Raw genomic sequence first — 18,378 nt, 5'->3', positions numbered from 1 at the left:
GACAGGCAGCCGAGAATGGGCTTCCGTGAACTGAGCTGAACTTGAGGATGTATGAAAGAAGCACAATTGGCAATGTTCATGGTGAATTATTTATAACAATACAATTTTCCAAGGCCGTGAAATACTGAAATATTAAGGGGAAAATATGGTGCAATTAAGGAAACATTTCTGTATACTTCACAGCACTAGTTAATTTCAAAGATTTCACTGATTTGTCCAAATTATTGTTTTGGTATACCTGCTTTGATTTTCACCTCACGACTGCCTTGTTGAGAAATATTAGGTGAAAGACAAAAGTGGTTGTTTGTGAATTATGAGAATGTAATTTACAATCTGATGAATGAACACTTCCACATAATAAAATAAGATACTTCATTTCTACAGTATGAAGCGTTAACTGTTTGTGCTGTAGCTATAGGTCGCAAATTAAAACAAAATAATTTTTGCTTATGGGATAGCAGCAAGTATTTGACAAGCAATTTAAGTAACAAAACAAACAAACAAACAAACAAAACCACCACCACCAACAAACACCGTTAAGTTGTGGAGAGGTGGAGAAGAAACAAGTATTGAATGCTTGATTAGAAAAAATTATTTGAAGGAGACATTCCAGTTAGGGACATCTTTCTTCAGAAGGCGTATGCTACTGGCAGGAAGATTTCATGCAGGTTGTTCAGGATCAGGTAGTTTTGTATTAAACACTGCATTTATTCTTAGTAAGCTTTAGTAATGCTTTTGCAGAAAGTCTCTTTTTGAAGGACAAACGTGGTATTTGTGGACTTGTTTCTGCTGCTTTTGCACAACGTAAAATTTCGTATTCATAACATGCATATTAATCTTTGACAAAAAAAAAAAATCAGTGGCCAAATAACTTTGACACATTCTTTAATCAAAAGCAATGTGTGTTGCTTCTGAACATCCGTCTCTTTTGACTTTTAACTTCATTTCTATTGCTAGGATAGCAAATTAATTCTGTTCTGTCTCTGTAGAGTTTAGTGATATAAATTATGTTGCAGAAAAATAAGGTCAAATGTATCTTTGATACCAGTAAAGAGAATGGCTGCTGTATCAAAATAAATTTGGCCTCAGTGTTGAAAGTGACTGCTTTGAAAACATTTGTATTGTCCCAGTTACACAGGCATACTACTGAGACTATGAAGAATCATCTTTTCTTTTTTTTTTTTTCTCCTCCAAATATAAAGACATCCTGATTATTCTTGTCAGCTCACACCACTTGTAGGCACCTGACCATATCATCATAGTAGTATTATTTTCTTCATGCAAAATGGAATGCTTCCAGTGAGGGAGGAGAAGCACCAACATCTCAGCCCACGGCATTATCTACCACAGTCTTTGGGGAAGTAAAAGGTGGGGATTTGTACCCACTGTTAGAGAAGGGAGTTGAAATTCAGATTTCTGGATGCACCTCCCACATCAAGCTTGTTACGGGGGTGCAGACAGACAGAAGTGAGTTATTTGTGAGATGCTTCCCAAGCTGCCCATCGCTGTGAAGGCTGAGCTGCTTCTGAGCAAACACGTCCCTTGGGAACTCCGGGCAGCACTGGATTAGGACAGCAATTTGGAGGCATCACTCTTAACTTAATTACCTGAATTTGTTAAAATCCTGTTTAGGGTAAATCTGAGCTTTTACAGCTTGAAATAAATAATATCTTGCAATGTATGCATCAGCTTAGTTGAATTCTCTTTAGTGGGATTAAATACCATTAAACCAACATTCTTTTTGTCTCTTCAGGATTTGGAGTAACTTAGTTTTTTTGGGGGGGAGGTAATAAGAGCAGGAATATTCTGTTATTCATATTGTGCCTCCATATTGTGTTTCAAGGATGCTTTGATTGATGAAGACAGCTTTGTGGATGCATTTTCCCTTTCCATTTTTCTAACTGAAATTGTCAGTCCTCTCTTAAGACCTAGTAAATAATGAGATCAATCAGTGTGGAGTTGAAGTAAAAGCAAGGACAGTGCCTGAGCTGACACTGGAATGCAGCTGAGCAAACAGGGAAGGGATATCTCAGATAGTTAAAGCAAAGTCCGGGGCCTGCTCAGACACGTTTTGGGACTGTGTGCAGGATGCTTACGAAGGCTAATGTTAGGCTCAGGGGGCTAGTCCTCTAGAGAACCCATACCAACAAAAAGGGGGAGAGACCAGTCCAGACAGAGCATGTGAAGTAGGTTTTGGCTCATTTGCTTTCTCTCTGTTGACCACTTAAGGAGCCTTTCAGCGGCCCAACACAGCGACATGAACTGTCTGCCTGCTGGAGGCACCATCTTAAATGTGATGAGCTGGCTACCATAGGATGGTGAGGGGGTGGTGGGGAATGCTTCCTGAAGAAAAGATGCTAAAGAAAAGGGCTGCAGGATTCCCCTGTCCCACAGAGCAGATTCTCTTCCTTTCCTTCTCTCCTGCACCTTCCGGGGTCATGATATTACTGCAGCTTTAGAGCTGGGGAAAGGGCGAATTTGTAACCAGGGCTTTAAGTCCATTTTAGTTAAAGTAATAATAATAAGAAGAAAGTATTGCTCATTGGGGATTTGGTTTAGTTTATTCCGTGGCTACTACCAGGAAATATCCGTCTGGAGAGGAAAGCGGCATCACATCTTTATGTGCCACAGGTGGTACCCATGAATTCAAATGCCATGTACACATTTCAGGTGTCTGCACTTGAAGAAAGGTGTTGAAAAACTAAAAAGGCTTCACAAACACATTTCAAGAACCACTGGGGGTCTATAAAACTCCACGCTACAGGGAACAGCACCGTAGAGAGGATTCAATACAAAAGAAAGGTTGAGAGGTCATTGGATAGTGAGTTACAGTGTTTCTCATGCCAGATGGCTTTCAGTCTAGCAGTAAAAAGGCGTAATGGAACTTAGTGGTTAGAAGCTGGAGCAAAGTAAGAAAGTGCACATTTTTAACTGGGAAGTGCTTTTACTCAGACGAAGTGAGCAGAAGAGGTGCGGAGCTGTAGGTCGTGACTGCCCCCAGCTGTCTGCTCTGCCCAGCTGCTGCTGGTTACTGCTCTCCGGGGAGCCTACAGAAGGAGGTGTGGGGCTGTATCTCGGGTACTTCAGAGCAAGTCAGGCTCACCTGCATTGCTGACTGAAGCTGCTGTTCCGAGGAAGTGGGAAAGGTAACATGCTAACTCACCATAGCACTCTTTGCCAGAAACGGGGGGTTGTGTCGTCAGAACACTGTAAGGGCAACCTCTAAATCCTAGTTGACTTAGTGACACTAAGTGCCACTTGGTGAAGTAATAACGATGAAACAAGCTAGAGTAGTTCTCAAAAAGATGATGCTGCAACTAGCTAACTTGGTGGTTTTAACTGGGTGGTAGCTCAAAGGTTGTTTCCAGTCTTGACTAGCCTCTGCGTGGCAAAGATAGTCATACCTATACCAGGATGATAATTAGGTACTGACTGGCTGAACATAACGTATAACAAAATTCACAGTAGGATATACCATGCATGATATGTAAGCATTGACGTGAGCCAGCAATGCACCACTGTGGCAAAGGCAGCCATGGTATCAGGGAGAATGATGGCAGCAGGCCGAGGGAAGTGATCCTTCCCCTCTGCTCAGCACTGGTGAGACACACCTGAAGTGCTGGGGCTAGGTCTGGGCCCAACAGTATGAGAGACACGGACAGGCTGGAGAGAGTCCAGTGAAGGGCCACCAAGGTGATGAAGGGACTGGAGCGCCTCTTCTGTGAGGAGAGGCTGAGGGCTGGGACTGTTCAGCCTGGAGAAGAGGAGGCTCAGGGGGATCTCATCCTGCACACCTTGATCTGGCTGAGCCTGCTTGAGCGGAGGGGATGTCCTGAGGTGCCTTCCTACCTCAGCCATGCTGCGATTCTGTGATACCAGGATGTATATAACGTGTGAGGAGTGCTGGGGCTGACAATTTACGTTGCTGGATGGTGATTCCTTCTAGTGATACAGGTTGGTCAGCAAATAACAGTATTTCTGCCTAAGTAAAAGAAATCTGGGCATTGTAGTTAGCCTTGTTTGTGGGGGATAGGGTGAGGTGCTTGCATAGGAGAGAAGCAATCTTTGAAGACAGTGGTCCTAATAAGATCTTTCATAGCTGGAATTCTTATGTATGCAATGTTTTGATTAGGACGTTTCCCTGTGGCATCAGCACCCAAGTGCCGTTGATTAACCTGCTGGGATTTCTTCTGATGGTGTTCTTTCTCCACGTCTTACTTCACTTAAACACTCAGCCCCATATCTAGAAATTTGATTATGTATTTTCTGTATGTTGATGCATAAGCTTGTATTTGGGTTAACATTTGTTTTAACAAAACTGGACATTTTTTTAAATCTCAACAAATGACTAATCAGTTTGGGTAATAAAAGCATTGCCTTTGTTATGTTTCACATTATCAATTTGAGTGTCATGATGCAAATTTTGTGTGCAGTAATGCTGTATTTTCATCAAGGTCACTGGTAAAAATATTGAGAAGATTCATGCTAAAGCAGATCCCTCTAGGAGCTCACAAAACATGCAGCCCCTTGGAATTAAAACACTTCAGTTATAGAATATTATTATGACCTGGTAGTTGATCAGTTAAAAAAAAATGAAATATGTTAATATCATTTTTGTTTATTTTTTTTTAACTAAAGATTATATCATATGTTTGGTAAAAGCACTATTTCAACAACAATCTTCATTACTATCAGTTTAATGCTTAATCTCATTGAAACAGTATCAAATTTGTTTGACAGTCTGAGTTCCTGGGAAACCATGTCAACTGATACTAATAAATCTGTAATCCGTTAATTCTTTCATTAGTATCCCATATCAGCAATTCTATTAGTTTGCTTGACATCACTTGCTAGCTAAAGCTGCCTGTAGCTGCCCAAACAATTACATTTACTGTATTAAAATACGGGTTCAGCATTAACTTTTTCTATGAAAAGTCTGATGTTTAAGTTATTGATGTACAACCGCCAAGTGACCCGACAACAGAACCACAGAATTCCCACCCAGAATATTTCGTTTGCGGTTTCTCAGCTGCTTTTCCATTCCCTTGGAGGCCATCGAAACATCTTTGCCGAAATGCTTGGCGATGGAGGTGCTGCCCACCCCGGGGTGCCGCAGGTCCGCCCAACCCAAATGCCGGCATGAGATGAAGCCTCCCTTCCCCACTCGTCCTGCGTGGGCACCTGCCCAGCGTTGGGGCCAGCGTCCTTCGGGCCTGTACACCTCGATTTTCCTCCCGAGGACGCCAGGGTGCTAGGGACAGAGGCAGGGACAGCAGGCGAGCAGCAGTAGCGCGCCGATGCTCTAGGTGGAGCTTCAACACTGGCGGAGGCACCGCATGCCGGGAGCCAGCGGGAGACATGCATGGCCTTTCTTATCTTCCTCCTTTTCCTCCTCTTCCTCCTCCTCCTCGGGACTGCAGCAGGAAAACCAGCTATTGAAGGCAACGGGGAGGGATCTAAACCAGCTCTGCCCCATCTTTAAGTTCTTCTTTGTACTTTTCATCCAATTCTTTTTTTTTTTTTTTTTTTTCCCCACCTGGATTTATTGGTGGGCTGTTTCCATTTCATCTTGATTAATGAGGAAAAATTTTTGCTTGGTGCTGTTTATCTTCTTCTAAAATTCATATACTTATAGCAACCAGCCAGTAAGCAAGGAGGAAGTTTTCATGGCTCTGCTTCTGAACAGAAGATGTACGTGTACGAGTCCTCTAAACTATTTTGATTATCTCAACCATGTATCTTACAAGTATGCCCCAACGAGTACACCCCAAACAGTCTCAGACATGTGGTCTGATTTTCGGGTGGTCCTGTGCACAGCCAGGGGTTGAACCTTATGATCCTTGTGGCTCCTTTCCAACAGTGGTCAAATCCAGGAAAAGGCTGCCCCGAGAGATTGTGGAACCTTTGTCCTCAGATATGGTCAAAACTTGACTTCACGCAGTCTTGGGCAACCCAGTCCAGTTGTCCTTGCTTGAAACCCAGTCTGACTAATGACCTGCAGAAATCCCTTCCAAACTGTATTCTCTGTCAGTCTGTGGTTCTAAAATTGTGTGGCCGTTTCCAAACGGCTAGCGTGCTAGCCTGTGCTACTTCCCAAACTATCTACAAGGATTGCTCGGGAGAGTCCAAGCTGACCAGGGTGAAAGCCATGCCACTGGCTATGGCTAAAATTTCACTGTGAAGGAGACTGAGTTCTGGACTCTGGAATGGTTTAAGTGAATAAACACGGTTTTCAAAAATAGAGAAATAAAATATAAACATGGAAAATAAAATCTCGGCTTTATTTTCATGCAAATAATGTTACTGTGTTCATTCCATTCATTTAATTTGTGGCAATAGTTACAAATCTGAAATCTTCTCAGGATACTTATTGGACAGGTATCGCTGAAGGCTTTTGCACACGCCTTTATGCAAATAACTTCTTATTAGTAGTGGTATTTCATTTACACTTTGGAGATTCAAAACCCTTTATGAAACTGAAGACTTGTATTCCATAACCAAACTAAACAGCTCTTATAATGTTTAACAGATTTTCTGTAATAATATATATACCTAATTATTTATTCCCTCATTTGTGTTAAGGTTCCTTCATATTAAGATTTATAGAAGAAGATGACTATAAAGATTGCCCAATTTTCTGTGTACAGAAGACAGTATTTACTACATACATATTTTTAAGCAGGTTTATTGGAGACCCAGGGAAACCACATTTTTTCCTGTGTCTTCCAGGTTCGTGGTATCATTCCTGCAGGGGGAATATAATCCAAAGCATCTGAAAATGCCATGCAGTCAGCCTTTCTCTGTTTAATCTATTAGCCACTCAGCTGTATGATGTATTATCTGACACAGAGATAATCAGCTTAGCTGCTCACAAACATATTAAATATGTTTAGTTTAGCCTAATTCTGCAGGGCACCCTGAAGAGACACCCTGCTGTCCATCTGGAACCCTTTAGAAATCTGCACAGCTCTGTACAGAGTTGGGGACACTGCCATGTGTCTCATGGCCTTGGAGGAGAATATACTGTCCAATTGCCTGGTCCTTCCCTCTAGCCTAAAATACTTTCTTCAGCTCCTGTTCATGCACGTAGGAAATGAAACATTCAAGTGAGGCCATGCCCTAGAAAACAAAAATATCCCTGTAGCAAATCATCCAGAAGTTTGTAGGTTATAACAGAACTGCCTTGATGTCTTGTTTAATGAGTTCAGATGGAAAAATACATTTTAAAAAGAACTCCTACCCTTGTCATTTTCAATACATTAAAAATATATCCTTTTAGTATTTTGTTGATAGTTCATTGGAATTTTGACAATCGCATCTACTGTCTATACTCCCTCTTTAATGACTAGTAAAATTAATGGCACCTTGAATAATTTGATTTCTCTTCAGTCTGCTGAAAGCCCCAAAGCCCCAGCTAATACACAGTTGAGGTAGCAGTCACTGCCTCTTTCTGACTCCTCTCTGAGGTTGAAGGGATAAAGACTCTGTAATGACAGATCCTCTAATATACCTCTCCACCGTGGCTCCCACTGTTACTGGCACGGATGCATGGACTCCTTTTGCTGTTCAGGGAGCTCCATCTGCAGCTCAGTAATCACAAGCTGAATTTTAACCAATAGATATAAATAGATTTGATGTGGATAATCAATGTGATACTCATCCCTAGACAGCCACTGCCAAGAAAACAACAAATTTCTTTAAAAAAAATATCCAATTTCTTTGGGAAGTGGGGACAAACTGAGGTGGAAAGAAGCAGCTAAGGCAAACGTAAAACTCAAACATAGTATTATATATCAACATTGTCTAAATAAAATAAATACAGCATCAGCTAAAATGCGGGTCTACTAATATTGCTGTTTTACCCTGAAGTAAGAATTAGTGTATATTGCTTGTGGCAGGAAAAGGAGAACAGCGCAAGTTTCTCCATTTCTGGCTTGACTTTCTATTCATTTTTTGCATATTTTTAAACACAACCACAATTCTCAGCTCATCCGCTTCAAAAAAGATCTGCTCAGGCTTCTTTGTAAAAATGCTAAAATGTCACAGAAGTCTATTTTAAGGGGAGTTCTTGTACTCCTTTTGATGGCAAATTACATTTGACATTGGAGTTAAAGGTTATATGACTTCAAACAAGATGGGTGCCAGTGTGAGGGAACTGAATAGAGTTATACAATTTCCACAGGTTTTAAAATTAACCTCATTGCGTGATTGGCTTACATTTTCTAATCCAGTATATCAGAATAAATATATCCTTTGAAGACAATTTCTTTCCATGCAAATAATCACTGCAGGCTAAAAATGAGTAAAAATGTAAATTAAGAAAAATGGTAAATTAAATTATAGAGAAACTGTCATCTTGCTGGAATATTGACCCGAAATTGCACAAATAGAAGACACCTGCAAGAGAGAGAAAGCAAAAGGGAAAAAATAAGTAGAGAAATTAGAGTGTTTGAATGTATATTTATAGAGGAAGAGTTTCTGATGCTGTCAGCAATTTCTGTCAAAGATCTACCTTCAGAGGCATCACTTTTAGCTTTCAAACATTGCATGTTGTATTACTGCATTTTAATAATTAACTATGAATGGAATCCCTGGATGATCCCCAAAAGCTATGAATCATTTCTTATAACTAAAAAAAAAATTAAAAAAAATATTTTCCCCATTAAAATAAACAAATATGAAATAGTTTCCAAAAATCGGGACAGCAAATCCTTTTGGAAAACAAAACCAAAAGCAAACCCCCAAAAACAGTATGTAAGGAAATGGTATAAATCAATACTACAAAAAAAAAAAACAAAACTACAATGTCAGAGAAAGAACCAAAAAGTAGGGAGCTGAGATTAAGACTGAATGCAGTTCTTTTTGTTTTCCCCTCTAGTCTCCTAAATTCCTAGAGAATGTAAATATCATAAAATGTATTATGTAGGCAGATGTGATTCCAATTTAATAAGTCCATAGTAATATATTTTTTTTTTATAAGAGAGTTGCTTTTGTGCAAGGACCAGCTCTGTTGCACTAAAAACATTTGGGAGAAGTCTTTAATTTCTCATATTAGCACAAGACATTAATTTCCATGTGAAAGACAAAAAAGATTTGCTTCACTGACAAAGGTTCCTATCTCTGTTGGAATTCTGTGACGTCTAAACATAGAAGAAATATAACCCAGTTCACTTGGTTTTATTTATTTGCTAATGCAAGTTTTACCAAGAGGTATAAATAGCCCCTAGTTCCTGGGGAAGTTCATGGCACTGTTTTTGATCAGCCCCGCAAGAAATTTGCTCTGTATCCCAAAGGGGTTTATTCTTAATACACAAATTCCAGCCTACAAGAAAAACTAAATCTTCAGCCACGATCTTCATTAAATTCAAGTCCCATAGAAATCATTCTCGTTGGTTCAACATCTAGAAGCAGCTTTCAGATAAGCAGGTGAGATGACGCAGGCTTGGAAGTGACAGCAACATGGAGATACTGTGAAGATGCCTCAGGTTAAGCAGAATCTGAGCAAGGTAGAGATGTATGTAGGTGTGAAAACCATGATTAACAATTACCTACTGCTTGTCAGGATTAATGACTGCATCCCAGTGAGTGGCAAAATGGAAAGATCCCAAAAGAATGACTGAAAGAGAGACTGTTAGAAAATGCTTTTAGAAAGATGCTACACACTAGGTTAGCTGCAGAACTCAGAACCACCACAGGCTTCTTGGCTCGTAGGTTTGTAAGGCCCTCACCAGTCATACCCGAAAGAGAAGTCTGCTGTTTGAGTTCACATCGTTCACAGCTGCTATGTCACACCCTGAATCTGCAAGGTTTCTGGGCATCGCATGTTCACATTGACAGTCCCATTTGTTTCACTGGATGCTACCTGCCCGAGTCAGGTCTACTCAGTGGGAGTAAGGACTGCACATACAGGCTTTAATATGAGGAGGCTGGCAAGTGAACTGAAATGAAGAAGCTGAACTGGCTCTGTGGGCATATGAAACAGTGTTTTTCCTTCCTGTGAAGCCTTTGCCTGACCTTGCTGGTCTTTGACCCACTAGTGACCTCACAGACCCCTGACACTTGCCTCCAGTGCGGCTGATTTTGAAGTCCAAAAACTCTGAGAAAGGGTCTACTTTACAGCAGTTTATTTAGGTTTCTTTAAGAAATGCTGCATCTGATTATGGTACCAAGACACCCACTGTGGTGAGACCAACATACCTCAGACTTTCCCAGACTGCAGTCATCGATGTTAGAAGTTAATATTGAGTCAAAGTTATCTCATGTTTGTTGTTGTTGTTGTTGTTGTTGTTGTTGTGTTTTTTGTTTGTTTGTTTGCTTGTTTTTCAGGTGTAGAAAGTAGATTGGGCATGACAGATATTTACCCACTTAGGGTCTGAAATACCTGTGGTATCATATTTGTCCATTTGTGGTTAAAAGAGTGCTTTATGCAACTAAGAAAAACTATCAATGAGTCTTTTAAAAATGGTAGCTTCTCTTTCAGGAGTTACCTAGAAGCAGCCTATGCTGATGAATAGGTTATGGGCTAAAATAGCTGATAGCTATTTTATAGGCTAAAATATGTTATGATTTAGATAGGTATGCTGTCTAAAACAGGCTAGTTTTCATGCATTCATCTTGTAAACTTCAAGATTTGAGATGTCTTTCTATTTGCTACCCAACCTCCTTAATCATTTTCTCTCTTAAATTTTAATCCAATCTTTAGCATTTTTTACATAGTCCAGGGTCAGATTTTTCTCTCAAACTCATCACTGAAAGCATCTGAGAGCAAAAGTTTGCTACTGGGTTTAGTAACATATTTGCTTGTCCATACTTAATGACTTATTTTATACCTGCTGTTCTGAAAGTAATTTTAGTTCAGTCCAGCTGCATTTAGAAAAAAAAAAATCAATAACAGCTTTGACATGCTTACTCTTGCCATGTCATTATTACAAGAGCAGACTCAACCCTGCTGGCTGCATGATGTGTCTGTTGCTTAGTGAAAGAGAAAAAGCATGTATCCTGAGAAGTCTGGCCTGTGCATGATGATGAATCAAGGAATAATATTTCTTGCAGTGAGATTAATGCAGCTAACCTCTCATAACTTCTCATTTGGCTTGCCATGTTTGTTTTACAGTTTTCCGATGAAGACCAGTTGTGCTCCTTTCACCATCCTTTTCCAATTAATTAAGAAAAAAAAAGTGTTGAATTAGTTCTTTGTTCTTGCTATCCAAGTTATGCTCTAAATAGTCTGGAAGCTGTCCTAAGCTGTGCCTTCACTGACAAAAGTAATACATACTTATTGTGTCAACCAGCAGCTCTCCCAGTGGAAAAGCATGGACACAAAGCATGTCAATTTTTCTGCAAAGAAGAGCAAGTAAGGTCAAATGTGACGAGGGGTAACAGTACTGAGTTTTGTAGCCATCTTTTGGGAAGTGCTAAAAAGCCACTTAGCATTTTCACCACTTCAGGTTTTAGAACTGAACAACAGGTATAGGTTAATTATTCCTCTATGGAAAACACTACTTGCTATCCACTACCTCCCCAGTACCTTTACGGCAGTACAAAATACATTTCATACAGCTCTGAGACTAAACAACAGCTGTGCTGACATTCTGATCTCAGAAAACACGGTGCAAAACCAGGACAGGGATACAGCAGTGTGGAAATGCAGAACACAAAAAACTTTATGAGGTGAAGACCTACAACTCTGAAAGGAATAAATAAAAGCTAGCAAATTTTGCAGGGTTACTTTGCCAAATAACGTAAAAAGTGTATCTGCTTTGACAGGCAGGTCCACAGCACAGAAGAGCCTGGTTTGAGATGAATAAGATACACAGAAGGGCAATGATTTGTATATACATGATTTGAGAAGCTGTATGATTTCTCATTTCTTTAGCTGCTGTTTAGTGTGGCTCATTGCCTCCTATCTGCTCCTTTCCTCAGCACATCAGTTGCACAGGTTGTATCCATCCCACCCCAGCCTCTATCACCATTCTCCTCGGTCCCAGGCCACCAAATGTGTGATGCCGACTGGGCAGCACACCCCGGGTCCAGAAGGATGCCAGTAGGTGGGCTGCAGCCATCTGCGCTGCTTTTAGGGTCAAATTCACAGCCTTTACAAAGCCTGAGATCTCTGCCAGTCACACGACATTGCCTCCAGAGAGATGGGACACATCTGCAGCGTGCCCAGCTGCACCTGAACCTGGTGCACCCACTGCAAATGAGGATGCCTTTGGCTCTGAGCTAATGATTAGTGTGGGCTAAGACTCTTCCCTGCTGGTTCCCAAAGGTCACCTCAGACCTGTGCCTGAACAGTTTCATGTCCACGTGATGTGAACATGATGGCAAACACGGCTCCGCTTGTAGGCTTGAACCCATGCTTGAAATGCAGTGCACACATAATCTTTATCCTCTAATTTATCCCTCCTTTTGAAGTTAGGGATTTTTTCCCTCTATTTTGTGAAGTATCTAAAGAACTCCTGAGTACTATAAAAATAATAACTATTCTTAGTTTCTTTCATGCACACACTTTAGGACAGTTGCCAGTATTCATGTCTTCAGTTGCTTCTTATTCTCCACAAGATTACTCAATCTTTGTCCTTGGGTACACAAATATTATTGCTGACCCACTTCTCCTGCATGCTGAAAGAAGTGAATTTTCTAGACTGCCCTGATAGAATGGAACTGGACAGTTGTGGAAAAGCAGCTGAAGAAAATGACAAAATGACTGTAGTGGTAGAAAGCTTTTCCAAGAGCTTGGCAGAAGGTCCCCCAGAAAAGGGCTCGCAGAAATGTAATGCTCTCTGACAGCTTCCTGAGTGCACTTCGCACCTGGAGTGTTTGCTGAGTTTTATAGGAAATGCAGATGAAGAATCGAGACGTGTATGGGCTTTCATTCCTCACCACTCTGCAGTAATGTTGATCACTGAAGGTTACTCAGGTTAGCAGAGATCATGACAAAGCCTTTCACTAAATTGTGAAAACAAAGAAAGCTGCTCAGAAAGTTTGGTTTCACCAGGAACTGCAAGTCTGTTTGGCTTGAAATTGTTGATTTGTTTGCAGTATCTTGGGCTGGAAGAGTTTATGGAGTGGAAGGCTGGATGCTGAGTGACACCTGCTTGGATTCCTGCTTCTTTGTCAGAGACAACAGCTCCAGAAACAGTGGGATCTTTAAAGGCATGAGTGCAAAACGAACTCTGGCATTTCTTACATTTCAGGCAACACAGCTGTAAGGTTAAGGAATGATGAATGATTTAATACCTTGAGAGTATGGAAGAAGTTTTAACCTTCCGGTTGAGTTATTGCAAGTCAGATGACTGAGTTACACTGGATGATGGACTTTACAGGAAAATGGTTTTGTTTTCAAAGGTCCTTAGTATTAGGAATTCATAGAGTGTCAAAGCAGCCACAGATACTAACAACTAGTAATGCTTTAACTAAAGGGCAGCAGCTGAAAAGAATGGACTCTTACCTTTGGAATTATCTAGGTATATTTAGATTTAAATGGCATGAAGGAAGGCTTACTAAGCTATGTGATTTGTTTTTGTTATTTGCTATAGGTTATAAAGAGATGGTACAAAAACAATCAAGAACAGAACAGCAATACCTTTCTGCTTTCCTCAACGTGCCGCAAGTTTGTGAAAGTGAGAATCAAAACCTTTCTCAAAATTGTTCCAGCTCTGTCTCCCTTCCCAAGTGCCTGCTTTAATACCTGTACCTTGTAGTAGCTTTAGATGATAAAAACAGCTTCAGAGTAATTCAAGCCAAAAGAAAACAAAAATTATCTTGGGACACTGTTTAATTCTGTTGACATTATCTCTAAAATCTGACTGTGGATAAAGCTGTGAAATGCTCCCAATGTAAACATCTGGTCATGATTAAGGATCTGGAAAGCACAGAGTCCTGTGTGAGTTTGCTATTGGGAGACTTTGGTGTGATTTACAAAACCTGCAAAGCCATTTTTGCAAAGGACAGGGTGATCTTGGCTATGCATTGCTTGACTTGTTGTACATGTAGACGCAGAGTCATAATATTATGCACAATCCGCTACTACAGGCATTAATGCACCACTTAGAAAATGTACCCTGGAGACTTATTATATGATTAAATTGATACCTTAAAAATTCAGTGGCTTCCAGGAAGTATGTGCAGAATCTGGCTCCAAGCTACATCATCTTATATGCTTTGGAGCTGTGTCTAGCCAGGATATTTAGAGGCCATCAGCTACCACATTAGCTGCCGTTACCTGACAAGTGAAACAATCCTGTACTTACATCATATTCCCTTGGCCATTTTGTATGTTTTAGAGCCTTTAAGTTATCCACATTCTCTTGGGGTTTGCAGTGTGAGATCTGCTAATGATACTCTGTAGCCCTATTGCAGCTGGAGTACTTTGCTTTCTCTTCTCCTTTGGCTGCTTCCTCGTATGATGGTCACATTTCTACCAAGGATGATTGCTCAGGATTCTCAAAGCTTTTAATGACACTCTAAAGCAGTGATTTTCAATATATTGTGATACTTAGAATTTTTAAGAGCTGCTGAAGACCTCTTTAGAAATTTCAAATATGTGGATTATTGCAGAGCATATGTGAACTAATTTTTAACAACCTTTCATAGATCCAACAGAAATAAATGATGAGTACCAACAATCCACAAAACAGAAACTTCTAAAATGTCCCAGACAGTTTCTTCCAAGTGAGAGATGAAGCCCTCTTATCCCCTTATTTAGGCCTGAATATAATGCTCAGTATCTCCAGTATTTCTCTCCTATGCTTGTTGCATCTTGTTACACAAATAATCTTTTATCATATCTTTCACATATCCACAATCCTTGGTTTTGTGTGTTGTTTGCTACCTTAGTAGCAGTAAAGTTCTGTTTAATCTTCCATAAAAATCTGGCATAACAATGAATCATTCTTACCATACAAGCTTTAGAAACTGCACCCCCTCATAAATTCACATTTTCAACTCCGGTCTTAGAATGCAGTGTTTCTGCACCTCCTGTAAACATGAAAAACTGCTCATAAATCATTTTAATGATGACTTTTATTTATCACATTCCTTGTATTAACTGTTTGTACCATTTGGTCTTCAAGTCATTAGAATTGTACAGTAGAAATGGAGTTAGAGCTATGGCCTCAGGACATTTACCAACAGCAGCTGCAGAACCCTGACAGCCAGCCTTAACCCATTCACCATCTGAAAGTGTAAAATATCATGTGGTGATGTCTAATACGTTTTACACTCCACAAAGTAATAGTTTTCTTCTTAGGACCCATGTAAATTAAGAGGCCACTCTACAAGCTGTGAAATTTTGAACTTCTCAGTGTAAGACTTTTTTTTTTTCCTAACTGTCTGCATTTCTGCACTAGTTCCATGGCAGAACTAGCTTCTTAGCATGTATGGTCTATACAGAAACACTAACAAAAGAGAAATGAGAAAGTTATCTGGATTCCCAGTGCTTTCCAGCCCATGCCACATTAAATTTGATCCTGAGAAATTACATCTGCAAGATTTTTTTAGCCTAAAATTTTAGAAATTGACCTACAAAAATTAAGAATTACAAGGGAATTCATTGGAATACAACTTGTAAATCTCCGATCTACCTGAGAGCTGCAGGAACAAAATGGAGACTCTAGAAAACTTGTATTGGCTTGGCCAGCTGGGGATCAGTTTAGGGCATTTGAAATGGAGTAGTGGGTTTGGATTTTTCTAACAGGTGTTGGTTTTTACCTTTCCTACCACCTTTTCTTTCCCATAGCTTTTGAGAACTTATGCAGCTCAGTAATACATTCAAGAAGAATGAAATGAAAGGTATTTTTTTTCCAGGTGGGAAAGGAAACTGTATTTGTAGCTTTTGGAGCTGCCAAAGTAAAGAACTCTTAGAGGAAGAGAAAACAACCTTAAAAGTACTTTAGTTGCAGTGTTTACAGTCCCAGTAGAATTTCTTAATTTTCTTGTTTACATGTCGTACTTTTCCCAGTTAGTGCCATTGCACTCTATTTCAGACTTTGCCACATGGTTTGTTTATATTACTGTGTCAAGGTTGTCTGTGAGAGATGTGAAGCATCCTCTTCTGCTTAGTCAGAGTGAAAGACGTTCAGCACCTTTCAGAATCAGACTTCCCTATCTTTTTTATTCCCATTTTGCTATGTGTAAGAAATATATTAGAAGGATGAAGTTGCTAATATTACAAATTGATGCTATATATTAAAGCTGTAACAGAATCAAATACAACCTGCTGTACTGAGTTGCCCTGATTCTATTTATTTCACATAATAACACTGTGGCCAACTATAATATTAAACATAATATTTTCTAGTAAGGAAATAAATAGGGCAGTAAGTGGAAAGTAAACAACTTCATCTTCTTAAGAACGCTTAAATAAAGACAGGAAAATGTGTTGTCAGAAATAATCTTTCAGTGGGAAAAAAACCCACTAAGTAAAGTAATGGTGATTTTCCAGAAAATTCCTATAATGATTCACCTATTGCAGAATTTTGCTGGTTGTTCAGCAGCAATTAAGCAGTAAATTGTTTTGTTGTTGCCAATTAACTGTCACTGTTTTGTTGTTGCCAATGTGAGAGCTGGACTCAAATTAAGACAGTGGCACTGAAGTCAAATAATAGAATCCTCAAATATAAAATTAATGGTAGGATTAATATACAAGCAGAAAAATGGTACCAAAACAGTAAGAAAAGATTTAATCTAAATGCCTTAAGATGGTGCAAGAAAGAATGCAAAAGACTTACATTGCAATACAGAAAACCTTACCCTTTGTATCAAAGTTTACTCAGATTCAGTTTATTCAGTTTTCAGCAAGTATTCCCATGAAAGCAAATAATGCATAGTTATAAACCTTTTCAAAACTGGTCCCTGAATTCTCATTACAGGACTGTACTTTAAATGCCAATATCGAGCTCTGTTCCAGAGGACAGTGAAGCCAGGGGAAAGCCTGCCAATGACTTCTACAAGATATAAATTAAGCTCAGAATGAACACCGAGCATCCTGATTATTCTTTATCGCTCTTGTTAGGTGTATTCCATGACTCCCACAAACATGTCATATTCTGAAATAAATGATAAATATTAAAACGTAAATAAAGCTTTAAGAACATAGTTGGCAGTCAAGGTTGTTTGATCAGGAAACAAAAAGCCAAGAGTCATGGTCTATGCTTAGCTTGGAAAATGGAAATTTACTGAATGCAGTGACAATGCAAAGGTCTAGAAGAGTTTCACCATTGGGGTAAAATCGTGGGAGGAGAGAGCTTAATCACAGGAAATGAGTAACCATCTGGCCATATGTAAAGAATTAAGAGGATGAAGGTTACAACTGTAGTTCGTGGAAGTCTACCAGTTATAGGGGTTTGAGCACTTAAATAGAAACTGTGCCCTTACAGACCCAAAAGCTAACGAAGGCTGCAGGGATTCCTCTCTGTCACTTACTGAAGAACTGACAGATAAAGGGCGATTTGGGGTTATTCTGTTGATTAACAACATCTGTTCTAATCCCTGTCAATACTCGATAGCTGCATGCCTATAACAGTGAGTGAAAATACATGATGGTGTTTAATACTTCTGAAATGTGTAGGAGAGCCCGCAGTGCCCAGCAGGCCTGCCCCCCCTGCCCTGTCCCTGCCGCCTGCTCTGACAGGAGGGCAGCCATGCCACCTGTTTGCCCAGCCGCCATTTTGTGCCCCTTCATCCTGAAAATGGCGGTCTGTGAGGCTTGGCGGAGCAGTGAGGACAGCCCTACGTGGGGCAGGAGGACCAGGAGCAGCTAGGTGGGATGGCCTGGCACGGAGAGGTGACCATTATGGTGTGGCTGTCTGACATAGGGGTGAATTTAAGCATCTTGTGCACCATGCACCTTGCACCTGTGGTGCTGCGGACAAGCAGGCAGCACATCAGGGGCACGGTGCAAGCTCTTTGGCAGACTTTCACACACGGATGGCGGCACTTGGCACTTAGGGTGTCGGGGACATTCATCAAACCCGCCTAAAGGGCAGACACGGCCCCGTTTCCCTAACACCACACACCGCCCGGCAGCAGAACTACAGCGCCCGGCGGCCCCTGCGCGCCGCCGCCGCCACCTGCCCGCCTCTCGCCGTTCCCGCCCGCCGCCGGGCAGCGAGGAGCCGGAGCCGGCTCGCCTCAGGGGGGCTGCGAGCCGCGGCAGCCTGAGGAGGCAAGGCGGCTGCGGAGCCGCTGTCCCGTCCCGTCCCGTCCCGTCCCCACTCGGCCGGTGCGGCGTCCCCGCAGCCTCGTCCCGTCCCCGCGGTGGCCGCTCATGAGGTGAAGATGGTGATCCGCGTCTTCGTCGCCTCCTCCTCGGGCTCGGTGGCGGTGAGTGGGGGCGAGAAGGGAGGAGAGGAGAGGAGGGGAGCGGGGCTGCCCCGG

At 40.9% G+C, this 18,378-nt stretch overlaps 1 protein-coding gene across 2 annotated transcripts in view; it reads left to right on the top strand.

The window, feature by feature from the left end:
- Positions 1 to 18,072: 18,072 nt before the first annotated feature.
- The window catches only part of SH3BGRL2 (SH3 domain binding glutamate rich protein like 2), a 42,717-nt gene continuing 42,411 nt past the window's right edge, over positions 18,073 to 18,378 (top strand). Inside the window, exon 1 of one of the 2 annotated variants that reach the window (XM_066994624.1) lies at positions 18,073 to 18,324. In XM_066994624.1, coding sequence (XP_066850725.1) covers positions 18,280 to 18,324 — 45 coding nt within the window. In that variant the 5' untranslated portion in view covers positions 18,073 to 18,279. The remainder of the gene's footprint in view (positions 18,325 to 18,378) is intronic. The other variant, XM_048052503.2, reaches the window with a different exon arrangement.

Source organism: Anser cygnoides, chromosome 3 (assembly GCF_040182565.1).
Source record: "Anser cygnoides isolate HZ-2024a breed goose chromosome 3, Taihu_goose_T2T_genome, whole genome shotgun sequence".
Lineage (NCBI taxonomy): Eukaryota > Metazoa > Chordata > Aves > Anseriformes > Anatidae > Anser > Anser cygnoides.
The sequence above is the reverse complement of the archived record's forward strand: the minus strand, read 5'-3'. Positions and strand labels throughout refer to the sequence as shown.